Raw genomic sequence first — 17,599 nt, 5'->3', positions numbered from 1 at the left:
TGACTCGCGAATTAAGAGAGATGATATATGCACAGTACTTGGCACACTGGCGCCAGGCACTTGGGGGCCCGAAAAGGGGATAGCACCTTGGCAGTTACTCATTTGGGCCCCAGGTCTTGAGGACCAGCTGTCCCCCGCGGGGGCCCTGTCTGCGGACGGGCTGAGGGATGGAAATTCCACATCAGCTTCTGGAAATTTAGAGCAAGGCGGGAGTTTCGTGAATAATTCACCCCCTCCCAGTTTCCGCTCAAAGCCCCAGCCTTGGCCTCAGGCCTCTGGCTTCTTCCCCAGAACCTTCGGATGGGGGGAAGAGATCCCCCAACATCTCTCTCCCTGTTCCATCTGTTTCCTTCCCCCATCTGTCTCCCCTCCCCATTTGCCTCCCCTCCCCCGTTTGTCTCCCCACCCTTTGCCTCCCCTCTCCTGTCTCCCCACTCCAATTCTTTCTCCTCTGCCCCCTTCTGTCTCCCCGTCCCCATCCCTGTCTTCTCCCTGCCTCTGTCTCCCTCTCCCCAGCTTTGAACTTGCCAAAAATTGTCTCCTGCATCATCTGTAAGTTTCCATCTTTCTCCTCTCTCTGTCTGTCCCTATCCCCATTTCTCTCTTCTCATCTCTATCCCCATCTCTCATCTCTCTCCCGATCTCCCAGACGTTTCTCCTTCTCTGTCTCTCTGACTCTCTCTCCCTCCTGTCATCCCCTCTCCTTGACTTAGGAGGTTTCTTCTCTCTTTGCTGCCAGTGGGGGAAGCTGGGGGGGGGCCCAGCGTGGGGGGGCGCCAGCCCAGGCCGGGAGCCCAGCCTGGCAGCCTCTCTCAGATCTGGGACGACCATTTCCTCCTTCAGCCCGGGAGGCCACTCGGGTTATGAGTTCAGGACTGTAGGAAATGGAGGAGACTGCTAGTCGGGGAGGCCTTCTTACAAGTCGGAGATCCTAGCCTGGTGGGGGATCTACGTGAGTCACTTTGTTCTGTCTGCTTTCGGCCCTGCAAGACCTGACCTGTGTGAGGATGTGAGAGTGTGGGGGGGAGATAAATGGAAACTTGCGCTGGGCTGTGGGCGGGTATCAGGCGCTCGCCGTGTGCCTTGTTTGTGTCTCTGCGCTTGCCAGCGTGCGACCACGTGTACCTGGGTGTGTACGTGCCTGATGCAGATTTACAGACACGCTCAGCCCATGGGGTGGATATTTTCCTTTAAGTCATGGTGTGTGCGTGTGTGACCGCATTTTGTTTTTAGTTTTTGTTGTTGTTTTCTAAATTAATTTATTTATTTTTGGCTGCATTGGGTCTTCATTGCTGCGCACAGGCTTTCTCTAGTTGCGGCGAGCGGGGGCTACTCTTTGTTGCGTTTTGCGGGCTTCTCGTGGTGGTGGCTTCTCTTTGTTGCAGAGCACGGGCTCTAGGTGTGCGGGCTTTAGTAGTTGTGGCACGCGGGCTCAGTAGTTGTGGCTTGCGGGCTCTAGAGCTCAGGCTCAGTAGTTGTGGCACACAGGCTTAGTTGCTCCACGGCATGTGGGATCTTCCTGGACCAGGGATCGAACCCGTGTCCCCTGCATTGGCAGGCGGATGATAATTATTATTATTTTAATTAATTAATTAATTATTGGCTGCGTTGGGTCTTTGTTGCTGCACGCAGGCTTTCTCTAGTTGCAGCAAGTGGGAGCTACTCTTTGTTGTGGTGCGCGGGCTTCTCATTGTGATGGCTTCTCTTGTTGTGGAGCACGGGCTCTAGGTGTGCGGGCTTTAGTAGTTGTGGCATGTGGGATCAGTAGCTGTGGCTCGAGGGCTCTAGAGCGCAGGCTCACTAGTTGTGGTGCACGGGCTTAGTTGCTCCGTGGCATGTGGGATCTTCCTGGACCAGGGCTCGAACCTGTGTCCCCTGCGTTGGCAGGCGGATTCTTAACCACTGCACCACCAGGGAAGTCCTGTGACCACATTGTGAACACATAGTTGCTTCCTAAATCTGTGCTATTTCCAGTTGTGTCTTTTTTTTTTTTTTTTGACTGCACCACGCGGCTTGTGGGATCTTAGTTCCCAGACTAGGGATCGAACCTGGGCCCCAGCAGTGAAAGTGCTGAGTCCTAACCACTGGACCCCCAGGGAATTCCCTCCAGTTATGTTGTTGTAATTGTCTGTGCCGGGAAAATCCACGGACACACACACATACACATACACACACACAGATTCCATCTGTCTATCTTTGCTGCTTTGTGCAGTGGTTTGCATGTCTCATTGGGTATCCGTGTGTGTCTTTGTGCTCTACTGTTATGTGCACACACAGAGGTGTGTGTGTGACTGTTGTGGTATATGTGTGTGAGTTCTGGAGCCATGTTACCTGGGCCGAATCCCATTGCCGATCCTTTCTTTGGCTGTGTGACCACAGGCAAGTTGCTCACCCTCTCTGAGGCTCCGTTCTCTGCTGTAAAATGTGGCTACATACAGAAGACAGCTCTGGTTGCTAGGATTAAATGAGATACAAAATGTAGAGTTTAGAGTCATGCCTGACAGGCAGCAGGTGCCGCTGATATTCGCTACTGTTGTTCTCTGTGGGGTGTGTGTGTGTGTGTGTGTGTGTGTGTGTGTGTGTCTGCCTGTGTCTGGGGCTGGGATCCACCCAGCCTCCCTGGGCCTGCAGCCTCCCACGCTCTGTGCTCTGCTGTGGGGGGAACGTCCAGGGCACTGAACTGTGTTATCAGGCTCTGGTGGCCTGGGCAGGAGGGTCTGGCAATTCTGCCTGAGTTCTCACATGGGAAATGCTAAATATTTACAGTTGGAGCTCCTGGGCTCAGCATCACCGCTCTAGTCCCAGGCTCTGGGTGGTTACCAAGCCTCCTCCCTCCTGCTCTCCCACCAGCCTCTCCCCTTCTCCAGTTCAGAGGCCCTGCTGGACCCTCAGCTCCTCCTCGGACTTCTTGTGTCTGCTGCAGGCGGGCCTTGCTGAACTCAGGGTCTTGGTCGTGAGAGGTGAGAGCGCAGGAGGGTGGGAGGGCAGGTGGAGGCTGAATCTGTCTGTTGGGAAACCTGGGCCTTGGCTTGGCAGGGGGACTCCCCAGACCTCCTCTTTACTCCAGGCTGAGATCCTGGAAGGCAGTGGGTGTTACACACACTCTAGTTCCAATGGGTTTGGTCCATCCCTGTTGTGGAGGGCCTGATGTCTTCGGGCAGGGGGCAGCAATGAGAGGACCCTGCTCTGCCCTTGGTAGCTAGTGCTTGGGGTGTGAGTACAGTAGTGAATATGCCTTTCTCCAGCACAGAACCCTCCATGGTTCCCACATGACTCAGAGTAAAACCCCAAATCCTCCTCAAGGTTCACAAGGCCCTGCACACTTTGCCCCCATCACCTACTTGTCCTCACTTCCTCCTGCTCTCCCCCTCACTCATTCTGTTGCAGCCTTACAAGCTTCCCTGCTATTCCTTGGGCATATCAAGTAAGGTTCCATCTCAGGGCCTTTGCACTTGCTGTTCCCTCTGTCTGAATGCTCTTCCCTTTCTCTCTCTTCCTTCAGGTCTTCACTCAAGTGTCATCTTCTCAGTAAGGTCTGACTCCTCTATTTAAAATGCACCCCCCAGCTCAGGTCTCCCACCCTCTTCCCTGTTTTTCTACTAAGCACTTACCTCTGGCCTACCCACCATCTGTTTTCCCAACCTGCTCCACGAGGACAGGGGTTTTGTCTGTGTTGGTCACAGCTGTGTCCTCATCTCCTGGAACAGCTCCTGACACAGAGCAGGTGCTCAAGGAATGCTTGTAGAGTGTGTGAACAAGGCAATGTGTGTGACAATGAAGGCTGCAGGACATGCGCCTGTGTGGCCACCAGGATGTGTGGGTTTGGATATGGTGGATCTTGGCGCGGACAGGGCCACCACGTGGACATGTGAAACATTTTCTTAATGTTGGCATGTGCACGTGTGAGGGATGTGTTTCCCCATCAGACAGCCTACAAGTGTGTGAACCCCAGGAATGAAGACAATGGAGGCCCATGTGTGGATCCTGCAGGGCCACAGGTTGGTGGCCACAGTATACACCCTTGAGCGAAGACACCTGTATAAGCTCACCTATGGGAGCCAGGGAACACCTGGCAGGGGTGGGGCATGTGGGCAGACCTGGGGCATGTGGGTGTTGCGGGGTGTGTGTGACACCTGGCACTGTTTTAGGTGCTGCGGACAGAGCAGTGAACAAAACCCAGGCTCAGCCTCTTGGAGCTGATGTTTTGGTGGAGGAATTCAGATCATAAACAATGGCAAACAAACAAGGCAATTGCAGAGTGATAAATGCTAAAATGAAATAGACGGACTGTGCTAGGGTGTGCCCAAGCAGGGGCAACTCTAAATGGAGTAGTCAAAGAGGGCTTCTTTTTTTTTAAATTTATTTTTGGCTGTGTTGGGTCGTCTTTGCTGCACGGGGGCTTTATCTAGTTGCGGTGAGCGGGGGCTACTCTTCGTTGCGGTGCGCGGGCTTCTCATTGCAGTGGCTTCTTTTGTTGCAGAGCACAGGCTCCAAGCGCATGGGCTTCAGTAGCTGTGGCACGCGGGCTCAGTAGTTGTGGCTCATGGGCTCTAGAGCACAGGCTCAGTAGTTGTGGCACACGGGCTTCATTGCTCTGAGGCATGTGGGATCTTCCCGGACCAGAGATCAAACCCGTGTCCGCTGCATTGGCAGGTAGATTCTTAACCACTGTGGCACCAGGGAAGTCCCTCAAAGAGGGCTTCTGAGGAGACAGCTGAGCTGAGACCTGAATAAGGAAAGACAGGGAGCTGTGATAACTTCAGGGAAGAATATTCCAGGCTGCGGAAACAGCAAGTGCAAAGGTTCTGAGGCTGGAGGGTCCCTTGTGTGTTTGAGGAACAGCCAGGCCAGGATGCCTGAAGCAGAGTGAGCGCGGTGGGTGGGAGGGTGAATGGGAGGAGGGGAGGGCAGGGAGGGGACTGAGCAGAGCATGCAGGGACTTGTGGGCTGCAGGGAGGACTTGGGCTTTTCCTCGGAGTGAGGAGGAAGCCACAGAGGTCCTGAGCAGAGGAGGGACATGACCTGACTTGGATGTTCACGGGTATCCTCTGGCCACCGTGGCAGAAACAGAGCAGAGGTTGAGGATGGAAGCATGGAGACCTGGCAGGCAGCTGCTCTAAGGAAATCCAGATGGTGTCTTGAGCTGGGATCATGGGAGGGAGTGAGAATGGGGGGGAATGTGGAGGAATTCCGGGTCTAAACACAAGAGCTGATAGGCCTGGCTGATGGGTTCCATCTGCCATGAAGAGACAGGGATGACTCTGGAGTTTTGGTCTGAGGACATAGGAAATAGGGTGTCCGCTACTAGACTGAGTTAGTGAGACTTTCCCCTCATCTCCCCTCACCCCCCCCCACCTGTTTTCCCATGGCTTCTGCTCTGGTCTCCTCCAGGTTCCTTTAATACATCAGGCATGGTCCAACCTCAGGGCCTTTGCACTTTCTGTTCCCCCTGCCAGGGACCTCTTTTCTCCCAGATACCCCCATGGTTTCCTCCCTCACCTCTTTCAGGTCTTTGTTCAAAACTGTCACCTCTTCCAGGTCTTCCCTCCTCTCAGATTGACCCTGCACATATCCCCATATCTCTGTCTTTTACTGTTTTTTTCTTTTTGTAGTTGTTTCTTTGGCCGCGCCGTGCAGGTTGCGGGATCTTATTTCCCGGACTAGGGATCGAAACCCGGCCCCTTGCAATGGAAGCCGGGAGTCTTAACCACTGGACACCCAGGGAATTCCCCTCTGTCTTTTACTAAAAGTACCTTTTATCTTTAGTACCTAGGGCTGTCTAATACACTCTATTAATTCTAAGTTTATTTGGTCCTTGCTCACCAGGGCAGGGATTTTTGTGTTTTGTTCCCAACTGTATTCCCAGCGCGTAGAACTGAGGCCAGCACACAGTAAGCACTCAGGGAATGCTTGCTGAATGAATGGACGAGACACACTGACCCGCAGGGCGCCTGGAACTCAGTGGGGAGGCCAGAGCTGGATTCTATTGGAGTTATCTCCAGCCTCGGGGCAGGGAAAGGGATGGAGGCGGGCGTGTGTGGACCCTAATCTACGTAGGTGTACACCTGTGCATTCCCGCGTGGGACCAGAGAGGTATGGCCCAGCTTGAGAGTCGGGGGTCGAGCCTGGGTTCCGGGGCCCCCTCCTTCCCGTTCATCCTCTGCCTGCAGGTCCGCCATGTCGACACCCCGGCTGCTCACGATGCAGCTGCTGCTCTTGCTGGACGCTTGGTGGGCGCGCGCAGCCGCCCCGCGCTGCACCTACACCTTCGTGCTGCCCCCGCAGAAGTTCACAGGCGCCGTGTGCTGGAGCGGGCCGGCGACTCCGCGCCCGACTCCGGAGGCCGTGAACGCCAGCGATGTGGCGGCGCTGCGCGTGCGAGTGGGCCGCCACGAGGAGCTGCTGCGCGAACTTCAGCGGCTGGCGACAGCCGACGGCGCTGTAGCCGGCGAGGTGCGTGCGCTGCGCAAAGAGAGCCGTGGCCTGAGCGCGCGCCTGGGCCAGCTGCGCGCGCAGCTGCAGCACGAGGCGGGCCCGGGGGCGGGGCTAGGCATGGGGGCGGAGCCTGCCGCCGCGCTGGCGCTGCTTGGGGAGCGCGTGCTGAACGCCTCGGCCGAGGCGCAGCGTGCCGCCGCCCGTTTCCACCAGCTGGACGTTAAGTTCCGCGAGCTGGCACAGCTGGTCAGCCAGCAGAGTGGCCTCATCTCCCGCCTGGAACGCCTGTGCCCGGGGAGTGCGGGCGGGCAGCAGCAGGTAACTCTGAAACTATCCCCCTCCCCAAATAGCAACCACTTCTTGTGAGCATCTTCAGTAGATGGGCCTCCTGAAACCCCATGCTCTTTTTTTTTTTTTTTTTTTGGCCGCGCTGCGGGCATGCGGGATCTTCTTTCCCCGACCAGGGGTCGAACCCGTGCCCCCTGCAGTGGAAGCACCGAATCTTAACCACTGGACCGCCAGGGAAGTCCCAACCCCATGAATCTCAGTTCCGAAATAAAAATCTCCAAAAACTGACCCCTACCTCTTCCCCAGCAACTCATTTGGGTAAAAACGCAACTGGTAGCTACTTAAAGTCTTTACTTCTCTACCTAATATGAATACTCATAGAATCCTATAATCAAGCATATTATTAATATGTGGATAAAGACCAAAGACCTCGTTGGGGGTGTTAGGTAATATAAAGGTAGACCCTGTATTACTGTTTCTAACTCCTGCTATATTATTCTAAATTCTGGACTATGTCTTGCCTTAGGTTTTGAATAAGCAATTGTTGCTTTGTGACAGTACCTAACTTACAGGGTTGTTGGGAGGATTCAGTAAGTTAATACTCAATATTGGATGTACTCATATCATCCCTACTTCACAGAAAAGTCTGGAGGCACAGATCGGTTAAGCTGTTAACACCGGAGCAGGAGTTTAAGCCCAGCTCTGTCTGATTGACTACTAGAGTTAGGCTTGGGAGGATCAATACACGCCCCTGCTTGATCTTCCCATCTGGGTGCTAGGAGATTTACGAGCCCAGAGCGTCCTGGGCTAAGGGTTAGTGCGATCACATCTAACTCTCTTGGTTACCCCAGGTCCTGCCACCGCCCCTGGTGCCTGTGGTTCCAGTCAGTCTGGTAGGTGGCACCAATGACACCAGCAGGAGGCTGAATTCAGCCCCAGAATCCCAGAGAGACCAGACCCTGAGACAGCAGGGGCCCTTGGCCTCTCCTGTGCCCTCAGGGCACCCTGCTGTCCCTACCAAGCCAGCAGGTAAGACAAGGGCAGGGCGCTGTTGGGGGTGTGAGGAGCCAGGAGATTCCCAGTGCAGCGTGAATAGAGGGAAATATGAGTCAGGACTTTAATGCCAGATTCCTCTCATGCTGGGGGGCCTGGAGAAAATGATGCTTTTATTCTGATAATCGAACAGGGAGATATGGCTCTTACTTTGATAAAGACCAAAATTCTTACTATGGTGTGAAAATAGGAGAGGTACTCTTACTTTGACAAGAGGGCAGGGGATTCAGGGCTGCTACTTTGGTGAGAATTTGAGGGAATTCAGAGGGCCATGTTCAAGACCTCTGTTCTGATGAGGAGACCACAGAAGGAGAATTTAAGAATTCCAGGCTCCACATTTGCTCTAGTGAGAGAAGAATGACTTAGAGTCTTATTTAGGTAAGAAAAGGGGTATTGGGGCTCTTATTCTGGAGAGGGGATAGGAGAGGCAGTTCGACTGTTCTGGTTAAGGGGACCAGTGAGGATCAGGACTCTTACTCCAGTAAAGGGTTGACTGGTCCAGGTTGTGCCTGTCCTATATCCCTGTGCCCGTAGGCCCATGGCGGGATTGTGCAGAGGCCCACCAGGCAGGCCATGGACGGAGCGGAGTGTATGAGCTACGAGTGGGCCGGCATGTGTTGTCAGCATGGTGTGAGCAACAGCTGGAGGGTGGAGGCTGGACTGTGATCCAGAGGCGGCAAGACGGCTCCGTCAACTTCTTCACTACCTGGCAGCACTACAAGGTGGGCACAGGTGGGTGGGGCAAGGCTGCGCAGGGGAAGGGGACCTGCTTCTGACTCCCTGACTTTCCTGCCCTGCCAGGCGGGCTTTGGGCAGCCTGATGGGGAATACTGGCTGGGCCTTGAACCTGTGCATCAGCTGACCAGCCATGGGGACCATGAGCTACTGGTGCTCCTTGAGGACTGGGGAGGCCGCGGGGCACGTGCCCACTATGATGGTTTTTCCCTGGAGCCTGAGAGTGACCACTACCGCCTACGGCTTGGCCATTACCATGGAGATGCTGGAGACTCTCTATCCTGGCACAATGACAAGCCTTTCAGCACCGTGGATAGGGACCGAGACTCCTATTCTGGTAAAGAGCTCTTATTCTGGTGGTGGTGCGGGGGAGGGAGTAGGAGACTGTTAGCGAGGAAATGAAAGGGGGTGGGGTAAGACTTCCCTCTGGTAAGGATCAGGATAAACGAGATAGTGGAGGACAGGACTCTTATTCTGGTGAGGGGGTGCGGAGTCCAGATTCATTCTCTGATGAGGCAGTAAGAGTCAGGACTCTTGCCTTTGTGAAAGGTGGGGGGGGGAATAGGGGGAGCTATAAGAGCTAGGACTCTTATTCTAGGAAGGAAGTAGAGAAAGTTGTTTTCCCTGATAAAGGAATGAAAGGTAAAGGTCCTAGTTTGCAGAAAGGGTGGAGAAAATGTGACTTGTAGTTTGGTAAGGGGATAAGGAAGGAATTAAGGCTATTACTCTGAAGAAAGTATGGGGACAGAGGATGGCTGGCAAAAGCCTTGTACTAGTGAGGTGCTGGTAGAGGCTTTTATTCTGGTGAGAAGACATGGATTCTCTCTTCCCTCAGGTAACTGCGCCCTGTACCAGCGGGGAGGCTGGTGGTACCATGCCTGTGCTCACTCCAACCTCAATGGTGTGTGGCATCGTGGTGGCCACTACCGTAGCCGTTACCAGGACGGCGTTTACTGGGCCGAGTTTCGTGGTGGGGCTTACTCTCTCAAGAAGGCTGCCATGCTGATCAGGCCCCTGAGGCTGTGACCATCTGTTCATCTGTCCCCCAGGTCACAGGGGATGTGTGTCAGCAGGAGCCCAAGTTGTCCTGGCCACACCTACTTTGTGACCCAGTGTGGGCTGTGTCCCACAGACCTCTTCTCGTTGTGGATCTGCTCCCCAGGACCCTGAAAACAGCACCCAGGAATCCCCCTGCCAACATCTTGGACCCAGAAGGCTCCCCAAGGGCATTTAGATCTCCGTTTGAGCTCATATTTTATAACAACATAAAATAGCCACAGACCGTGTCTGGTTTGCATCTGCACCTGGCAGGGGTCACTCCCCGTGCCCGCCCTCCTCCTCCTCCTCTTCCTCCTCCTTCAGGTCCTCCAGAATGAGGTTGTCCAGGTCTTCCAGGAGGCCCCCCTGGCTCAGGCAGGTGGCCACAGTGGAGCCACTGCTGATGTGGAGGTTGCTGGGGTGCAGGACTTTGGGCAGGTGGTTCTGCTTCCGACTCTTGGGGTGTGCGCAGGACGTCCCAGGCACGTGGGGCTCTGGGGAGGGAGAGGTTCTGAGGTCCTGGAGCTTGAGGCCACGGGGAGCTCTGGGGAGGGGAGGGGCTCAGGCCACAGGCTCTGGGGCCAGAGCTACAGGAAATTCAGAGGTGAAAGTCACAGGTGTTGAAGCCACAGGAGACCCAGGGACATGGGCGTCACCTCAGACTACAGAGGACAGAACAGGAGCCAAGAACACAGAGACCACAGGGGCAGAGTCCACAGGACACTGGGGTGTGGGCCACCGGAGTGAAACCACAGAACTTTATGCGAGGAAACATGGAAGGTGGATGACGCCATGGGAGGTGTTAGGAGGGGCAGGGGTCCTGAGTGACCTGGAGGTGAGGAGGCTGGAGGACCGTGGAAGATGTGGAAGGAGGGGCCGTTGCAGTGGGAGATGAAAAGGCCTCCAGGACTGAGGCCTTAGGAGGTATGTGGAAGAAGCAGGCAGAGAGCTTGGTTCTTAAAAGCCTCAGAGGTGTATGTCCCAGGAGTCAGTCAAGGCCAAGTACACTGCCCGGAATGGGGGGGTAGGCCATGGGGACGCGCCAGGCCCTCACCTCGCCGATTGTAGCAGTCCTCAGCCGAGCAGGAGTGGGTGTGGGTGCTGCGGCGATCTGTGTCCCGGTCCCAGCGTGGAGGGAGGATCCGTGTCGGATACACGGGGAAGCCGCACCCGTAGCAGGGGGACCGGGATCCCATCTGTGCCCAGCCCCTGGGGGCGGGCAGGGCCGTGAGGGTCCAAGGGCCAGCTGGGCCAGGGTGGGGCCAGGGCAGGGAGGGGTAGGGCTGGGGTGGGGCAGGGCCGAGGATGGGAGGTGGGGGTGGGGTCAGCGCCCTCACCGGAAGTTGTGTCGACATCTTGGGCAGTGGAACTCAGCCACGCCCCACATCTTTTCACCGGGCACCGGCTCGTAGCGCTTCCGGCATTTCCTGCATCTGGACACCTGGGGGTGCGGAGAGCGGGGCAGGCTTGCTGTCAGAGGTGAGCAGTGATAGCCTGATGTTAGCCAGAGCGAGAAGATTTACACTATGGAAATTGGCAAACACTGTAAATCTGGGGGTGCCTCCGCCCCACGAGAGACCGTTATTAGGCATTTACCAGCAGCATACCACTGGTCAGGGGGTTCAGAAGCCAGATTTTGGGTTGTGGTTTGGGGGTCAGGTTTGATTTCTGTGGTAGCTGTCAAACTGTGTAGTCAGAGGTCAGGCTCCGGGATAAGAGTTGAGCTTCTCAAGTTGAATGTCAAGTTGAAAAGTCCAGCTCAGTGGGTTGGGGTTAGGGTCTGAGATTGGGGTTGATCTCAGAGGTTGCAGGTTCGGGGTTGGGCTCTCAGAGGCTGATGTTCTTGGGTCAGAGGTTTGGACACTGAGAGTGGGGCTTTGGAGTGGAGCTGGGACAGAACCAAGGTCAGAGGTTGGGTTATCACCTCCTTCCGCTGGGGCACGCGGCGCCACCAGACATGGTCACAGGAGGAGCAGGCGAACTGCCGGTCCACGGCAGGGATGAGGTCTTCCTGGGCACGCTGGAACATGCGTAGGTTGGCTTCTGTTAGTGGCAGGAGCGAGGTCGCCACCGCCTGCAGGATGGAGAGGGTGGTCAGCCCTCTTCTCCCCTTCCTGTCCCTACAATATCCCTCCTCCTTACCTATGAACACCCCCATGGATGTCCTCCCTGCTTACCTCCCTGTCCCACATCCTGGACTCACCTGGATGTCCCGGTCCTGCTTCATGTCCTCTGGGGGGTCCTGGGTGGAAACACCAGGGGTAGAAACTGGAGATGTGGTTCACGCCTCTCTTCTGGGGGCGGGGCTTCTGCACGGGGAGGCGGGGTTCTGGCCCCATATAAGAGTAGAGTGTCCCTAACTCAGGAGGAGTTGATTGAGCAGCATACACTTCCTGAGGGCAGGATGTGTGACCTCAGTTGTCCTTATAGTAACCCTGGGAGGTGGGCACACCTGTCATCCCCATTGCTCAGACGGGGAAACTGAGGCCCAGAGCCGGGAGAGGGCTTGCCTGAGATTACCCTGAGTGAGCATGGTGGAACAGGCTGGACTCCATGCTCCCTTCCTGCCAATGAATGCCACACACTTGCTGGCATTGTGACAGGTCACCTCTTTGAGGCCATGCTGCTTTAGGTTAAGTGCTTGAGCTCTGGATTCAGATAGATGCACGTTGAAACCCTGGCTTCATCACTTCCAGCTGTGGGGGTGTGGCCAAGCTAATGAGGGACATCTAAGAGCCCAGGTTCTGACTCTTGGTGGCCTGGGTTCAAATCCCAGCTGCCACCTGCATTCAGCATGAACCTGGTGAGTGACTTCATCACCCTGTGCCTCAATTTTCTCATCTGTAAAATGAACGTGATAAGTAATAGGACCTGTCTCACAGGACCTGTGGCAATGAAATAAGTCAACAGGTAAAATTCCTGGAGTCCTGCCACAGGGGAAGTGCTCAATCAATAATACTCTTTGCTATTTTTATCATACTCATTATATGTATAACTGTAAATATATAAATGTTAAGGGTATAATACGTACTTTATTATACTCTTTAACAACTCTGTGCTGGGTCTTTCAGGCAGGCCAACTGGTACACCAGCCACCAAAGCCATCTAAGGGGCAAAGTGGCCATGCAAAGCCTTTCATTCATTCATTCATTCATTCATTCACTCACTCACATGGACTCCCCTGCCCCTCTCTCCTCTCTGATCTCCTGCTCATCCCAGCCTGTCTGTATGTTCCTTTTGTCATGCCACCCCTCTTCCAGGAAGACCCTCTCCAACCCCTCCCCTTCCCAGAGATCACTCCTCCTTAGTCTTGAAGAACTTGGTACCACCTCCTCCAGGAAGCTTTCCCTGATCTCTTTGGCTCCTCTATAATGAAAATCCTGATTCGTTTCACTGCTTAGTTTCTTGTCTCTCTCTTCCATTTAATACAGTCAGCATGTAATGAGCATCTACTGTTTGCAGGCTCCCTGGCCAGATACATGACTGAGAGGTGCATAAGTGAATGAGGCTAGACCATGAGTTGTGGACTGACAAGGCACAGAGGGGGCTTGCCATGGATGAGCCTGACCCTTCTGTTCTCCCTCCCCTTACCACATCCTTTGAGGGGAGGGCGCAGTTTACCTGGGCATCCAGGTCATTACTCAGTTCCTGTCCATCTTTCTGCTTTACCCCTGGTGGGGAGAGTAAGTGTAAGTGAAAGGCCTTTGAAAGATCTTGTGGGAGTTTCAGGGCCCGAACCCTATACAGACCACCTCCCAAAGAGATGATCTCATCGCCTCTTCCTACCCTCAGCAGAGACCACACCCCCTCCCCGCTCCCCAGCGGAACCCCCTGCAGGCAGGACCCCCGCCTGCTCACCGTACACGATGGAGCGCCCCACTCCGGTATGGTCGCTGCCAAATTTCCTCATCAGAGTCCCCGCCTTCTTGGAGGATACCTTCCCATGAAACTTCTCCCGGAGGCGCCGGACGCTCTTCTCCAGCTGGGGTGGGCAGACAGGGGCTCAGATGGAAGAAGGAGAGGCGCGATTGCCCCTCCCCCATCCCTAGGCATCCTTTTTCACGGCCAGAACTTGACCCTTGGTTTTAGCCTCCGCACCCCACCCCCCCAATCCCTCTACTGCATTTCCTGGAAAAAGCCAAAGTCCCCACAGGGCACTGGGGGAGGGAGAGGACTAAGGCGAACGTCCCAGGCTAAGGGAGGAGGCCGGCCAGGTAACCCCTGGCCTCTGACCCTTGACCCAGCAGCCCCCGCTTTTCCTCGAGGAGGCCGCATTTCGCTCTGGGGCATGTGGCGGTCACTCTCCTTTCTGAGGGGGACGAGTGCCAGCCTGGGGGAAGGTCTAGGTTTCGGATGGAGTCCCCAGGAACTGCGAAGCCCCCTCCGCGCCCCCGGCTCCTCCCCAGCATCTCTCGCGGGCCCCCGGCCCAGTTGTAGCCTTCTCCTACCTCCACACCTTCCTGAGACATGGTGGCGGCGCAGGTCCCCGCGAGGGTCCGCACTGGGCGCTCAGCGCCCCCCTACCTGGGAGCGCCCGTCTGTCCAGATGCCTCTCAGGGCAGGGGGCGGGGCCTCCAGGCCGGTTCCGCCCTTCCTTTCCAGCCCTCCGTTTCGCTTTCGATTGGAAAGGCGGGGGGACGGGGCGCGCTGGCTCCGCCCTGGCTCCACCTCTGCTCTTGCGCCCCAAACCCAGGCTGGCGCCCCCGATCTGCACCCTGCGGCGGAGCGCGCAGACTTCGGGCGGGGGAGGCGGCGCGGCCTCTGCAGTCGGTCACATGTCCCCACGCTGCGCGGGGTCCGCGTCTTCACGTCCCCCGTGGGGGGCGGGGCCGCATCTGAAGGCCGCGGTGTGTCTCCCGGCCCCCGCTAGCTCGCGCTCCCCCAGTCCATCGCTCTGTCCCCTCCCCTCCCGTCCCCTCCCCTCCCCCAGGAATCAGGCGCTAATTAGGACCTGAACCCCTTTCTCGCTTTGAGCCTCTTACCTCGCCACGTCCCCTCTCTGAACCTCAGTTTACTCCTCTGTAAGATGGGGATGATGATAGTGGCTACATCCTGGTGTGTGTGTGTGTGTGTGTGTGCCCGCGCGCGTGCGTGTGCCAGGATTCGAGTCCCCGGGTAGAGCACTTAGTAGCTCCTGGCATGCTGTAGACATTCAATTAGTCCCTGGGCCACCTACCATGTGCAAAATATGAAGGGCAGGCAGTTGGCGGGGAGGAGGTGCTTGCTAAAAATACTGATTCCTGGTCCCTAGACATCCTGCAGAATCGGGCTGTCTAGGGGTTCTAGGGGATTTGCACTGTAAAACGTAAGGTTGAGAACCCTGGGGGGCCAGGACAATTTTAACCCAGCAAGGGGGGGAGGGGCTCTGTCCCAGCCTTGCCGCCTCAGAAATGTCTTCTTGGAGGAGTCCTGGAAGTGTGAAGTCTCAGCAGGTGAAGAATGGAGTGGGGGAAGGAAGCAGCTAGCTGTGCAAAACCCCCAGAATCAAGAGAGTCTAGCGCTTTAGGCCAGGGCTTCTCAATCTCAGCAATATTGGCATTTTGGGCTGGATGGTTCTTTGTGGTGGGGGCCTGCCGTGTGCATCGTAGGATGTTTAGCAGCATCCCTGGCCTCAACCCACTAGATGCCAGTGGCACCCCTGCCCCAGTCGTGACAACTGAAAATGTCTCCAGATGTTGCCAGATGTCCTCTGGGGGTGGCAAAATTGCATTAGGATAAATGACTCCTAAAACTGTTTTTCAACATGCACCTCTATTAGTAAAAATGTTGAAGCTCAACCCCCAGAGGGATATTTGTTTATAAATTATAAACAAATACAGTTATACTAAGAGATTCTGTAGATCACTTTATAATAATGTATTTATTACATAATGATATTCCTTAGCAAACTTAAAAAAAATTTAAAAAATGTTCTAATGTTTTCTACTTGAACCCCAAAGTTTTGTTTGTGGTGTCTATGCACCCCTCCCTGGGGTGCATGTAAACAGTTCATGGTTCTTTGTTCTGAGTGGTAGGATTTCAGGCAGGGAATGGGGGGGGTATAGGCAGCACAGAGGACCTAGGATTTTATCCTGAGGGAAGTGGGGAGACATGGAGGGGCTCTCCCAGTATAGTTGCCAATTACTACTTACCCAGTGGAGGGGGAGGTCACAGCTACGTCCCACCCCTTGGTCAGGGGGGGCACAGAGCAGGCAGAAACAGGTGGGAGTCTGATCCAGCCCCCACACAACTCAGGTCTGCTAGATTCTCATCCTAATTGCCACCACAGTGAGAGCTTACTCTGTGCCAGGCACTGTTCCACTGTGGACACAGCATCAAAGAAAACAAAGATCCCTGCCCACATAAAGCTAGCATTCTAGTGGGGGAGACAGACAAGAAACAAATATGTAATGGGATAGGAGAGAATACATGCCAGGATGAAAAATGAACTGGGGCAGGGAGATGGGTAAAGGGAGTTTAGGGAAGCCTGCAGGAAGTAACATCTGAGTGGAGACCTGAAGAATGTAGGAGAAGAGAGTTCCACGTAGAGGTGGGAGCCTGGGACTCTTGTTACCAGGTGTTGTAGTTCTCTATTGCTGCATAACAAATTATCCCCAAATGTAATGGCTTAAAACAATAAACACTTATCAGTTCATATAGTTTTTGTGGGTCAGGAATCCAGCAATGGCTTTACTGAGCTTTCTGGCTCAGGGTTTCCATAAGGTCGTAGTCAAGATGTTGACTGGGGCTACAGCCATCTGAAAGTTTGACTGGGGCTGTAGGATCTTGCTTCTGTGGTGGCTCACTCACATGACTGGCAGGTGGGTGCTGATTGTTTTAGGGATGCCTCAATTCCTCCCTACTTGGGCTGCTTGAGCTTGATACTCCCAACCTGGCAGCTGGCCTCAACAGAGCAAGCAACCCAAGAGAAGGAAAGCCAGGTGGAAATTGTATATTTTCAAGACCTCACCTTGAAAGTCACGCAGCATCACTTCTGCCGCCACATCCTGTGCGTTAAAATTGAGTCACTAGATCCAGACCATGTTTAGGGAGAGGGGAATAAAGACCCTGCCCTCTCTCCCCTCCTCCCCTCCCATCTCCTGCTGGAGCCTCTCACTGGCTGCACCAGCAGGCAAGGAAGGTAAGGGAGCCAGTCATGCAGTTAGCCTGTCAGGGCACAGAGCAGGGGGAGAAGGGTGAGAGTCAATTCAGAAGGACAAATAAAGATACAACCTGAGTATTCAATTTTGGCATTTGTAGATGATCAGAAAAACAGATTCGCAGCGAACACATGGGGGCGCTACCTACCCACCAACAGTTCTGTTTGAGCTTTGTGGCCATCTTGGTCTGTCTGGCCAGATGTAGCTTGGTTGTAGTGAGTGGTGTGAACATTTCTGCATTTTATCCTTTGTCTTAATAAAAAGGTGTGGAAAGGGAGAAAATGGATGTGCTGATAACAGTGATAAGAAGTGTAGCGTCTGACACTTTAGTATAATTGAGTCAAAGATGGAGCCCATTTGATCCATCCATTCATTACTTTGACAGACATGCATCAGGTGCCTCCTATCCGGTAGGCGTGGTGTCTGGCACCATTTCTGCCCTTCTGGAGTCATGGTCTTAATGGGAAAGAGAAACATGAAGCGGATGATATCACAAGTAGTTATTTAATTATATTTATGATATGTACCAAAAAAGAGAAATTGAGAGATCCATGAGAAAGGACAACACATGGGACCCTGAACTGGGTAGGGTGGTCAGGGAGGGCTTCATGGAGGAGGTGCCTCTTGAACTGAATTTTTTTTTTTGACCGCTCCACGTGGCTTGCAGGATCTTAGTTCCCTGACCAGGGATTGAACTGTGGGTCACGGCAGGAAAGCTCTGAGTCCTAACCACTGGACCTCCAGAGAAGTCCCAATGCACTGAAATCTTAACACTTTCTGAAACAGTGTCAAGTGTTTTGAACTATGTATCTCATTTGATCCTCATAGCAGTCCTGTAAGGGGGGTAATATTATTACAAAAGGGAAGACATGTTCAAGAACCTGCTCAAGGGGGGCCCTCCAAAGGATGAA

At 54.4% G+C, this 17,599-nt stretch overlaps 2 protein-coding genes across 3 annotated transcripts; one reads left to right on the top strand and one right to left on the bottom strand.

Moving 5' to 3' along the window:
• The first annotated feature begins 678 nt into the window (after positions 1-678).
• ANGPTL6 (angiopoietin like 6) lies at positions 679-9,653 on the top strand. Of its 2 annotated transcripts, XM_082621557.1 has the most exons (7): positions 679-952; positions 2,851-2,960; positions 6,171-6,753; positions 7,575-7,752; positions 8,311-8,498; positions 8,578-8,848; positions 9,347-9,653. In XM_082621557.1, the coding sequence occupies exons 3-7, from the start codon at positions 6,178-6,180 to the stop codon at positions 9,535-9,537; spliced, it is 1,404 nt and encodes a 467-aa protein (XP_082477683.1). In that variant the 5' UTR covers positions 679-952; positions 2,851-2,960; positions 6,171-6,177; the 3' UTR covers positions 9,538-9,653. The 2 variants fall into 2 exon arrangements, with proteins under 2 accessions (XP_082477683.1, XP_082477684.1); XM_082621558.1 differs by lacking the exon at positions 2,851-2,960.
• A 95-nt stretch (positions 9,654-9,748) lies between these two features.
• SHFL (shiftless antiviral inhibitor of ribosomal frameshifting) lies at positions 9,749-14,349 on the bottom strand. Its single transcript, XM_082621559.1, has 8 exons — positions 13,998-14,349; positions 13,408-13,531; positions 13,171-13,220; positions 11,753-11,791; positions 11,474-11,623; positions 10,887-10,990; positions 10,604-10,758; positions 9,749-10,043 (listed from the first exon to the last, which is right to left on the bottom strand). The coding sequence occupies exons 1-8, from the start codon at positions 14,016-14,018 to the stop codon at positions 9,826-9,828; spliced, it is 861 nt and encodes a 286-aa protein (XP_082477685.1). The 5' UTR covers positions 14,019-14,349; the 3' UTR covers positions 9,749-9,825.
• Positions 14,350-17,599: the final 3,250 nt, after the last annotated feature.

The sequence above is a fragment of the Mesoplodon mirus genome (assembly GCF_964341445.2).
Source record: "Mesoplodon mirus genome assembly, chromosome: 5".
Classification (NCBI taxonomy): Eukaryota; Metazoa; Chordata; class Mammalia; order Artiodactyla; family Ziphiidae; genus Mesoplodon; species Mesoplodon mirus.
Note: the sequence above shows the minus strand (reverse complement) of the source record. Positions and strands in the feature narration are given on the sequence as shown.

Excerpts from the sequence above, each read along its gene's own strand:
- SHFL (XM_082621559.1), bottom strand. The coding sequence starts at position 14,018 with ATGTCTCAGGAAGGTGTGGAG. Across the intron at positions 13,221-13,407 it reads GGGGCGCTCCATCGTGTACG|GGGTAAAGCAGAAAGATGGA; the intron begins GTGAGCAGGCGG and ends TCTCCCCACCAG. Across the intron at positions 10,991-11,473 it reads GCGTGCCCCAGCGGAAGGAG|GTGTCCAGATGCAGGAAATG; the intron begins GTGATAACCCAA and ends CCGCACCCCCAG.
- ANGPTL6 (XM_082621558.1), top strand. The coding sequence starts at position 6,178 with ATGTCGACACCCCGGCTGCTCACGATGCAGCTGCTGCTCTTGCTGGAC. Across the intron at positions 7,753-8,310 it reads TGTCCCTACCAAGCCAGCAG|GCCCATGGCGGGATTGTGCA; the intron begins GTAAGACAAGGG and ends CTGTGCCCGTAG. Across the intron at positions 8,849-9,346 it reads GGACCGAGACTCCTATTCTG|GTAACTGCGCCCTGTACCAG; the intron begins GTAAAGAGCTCT and ends CTCTTCCCTCAG.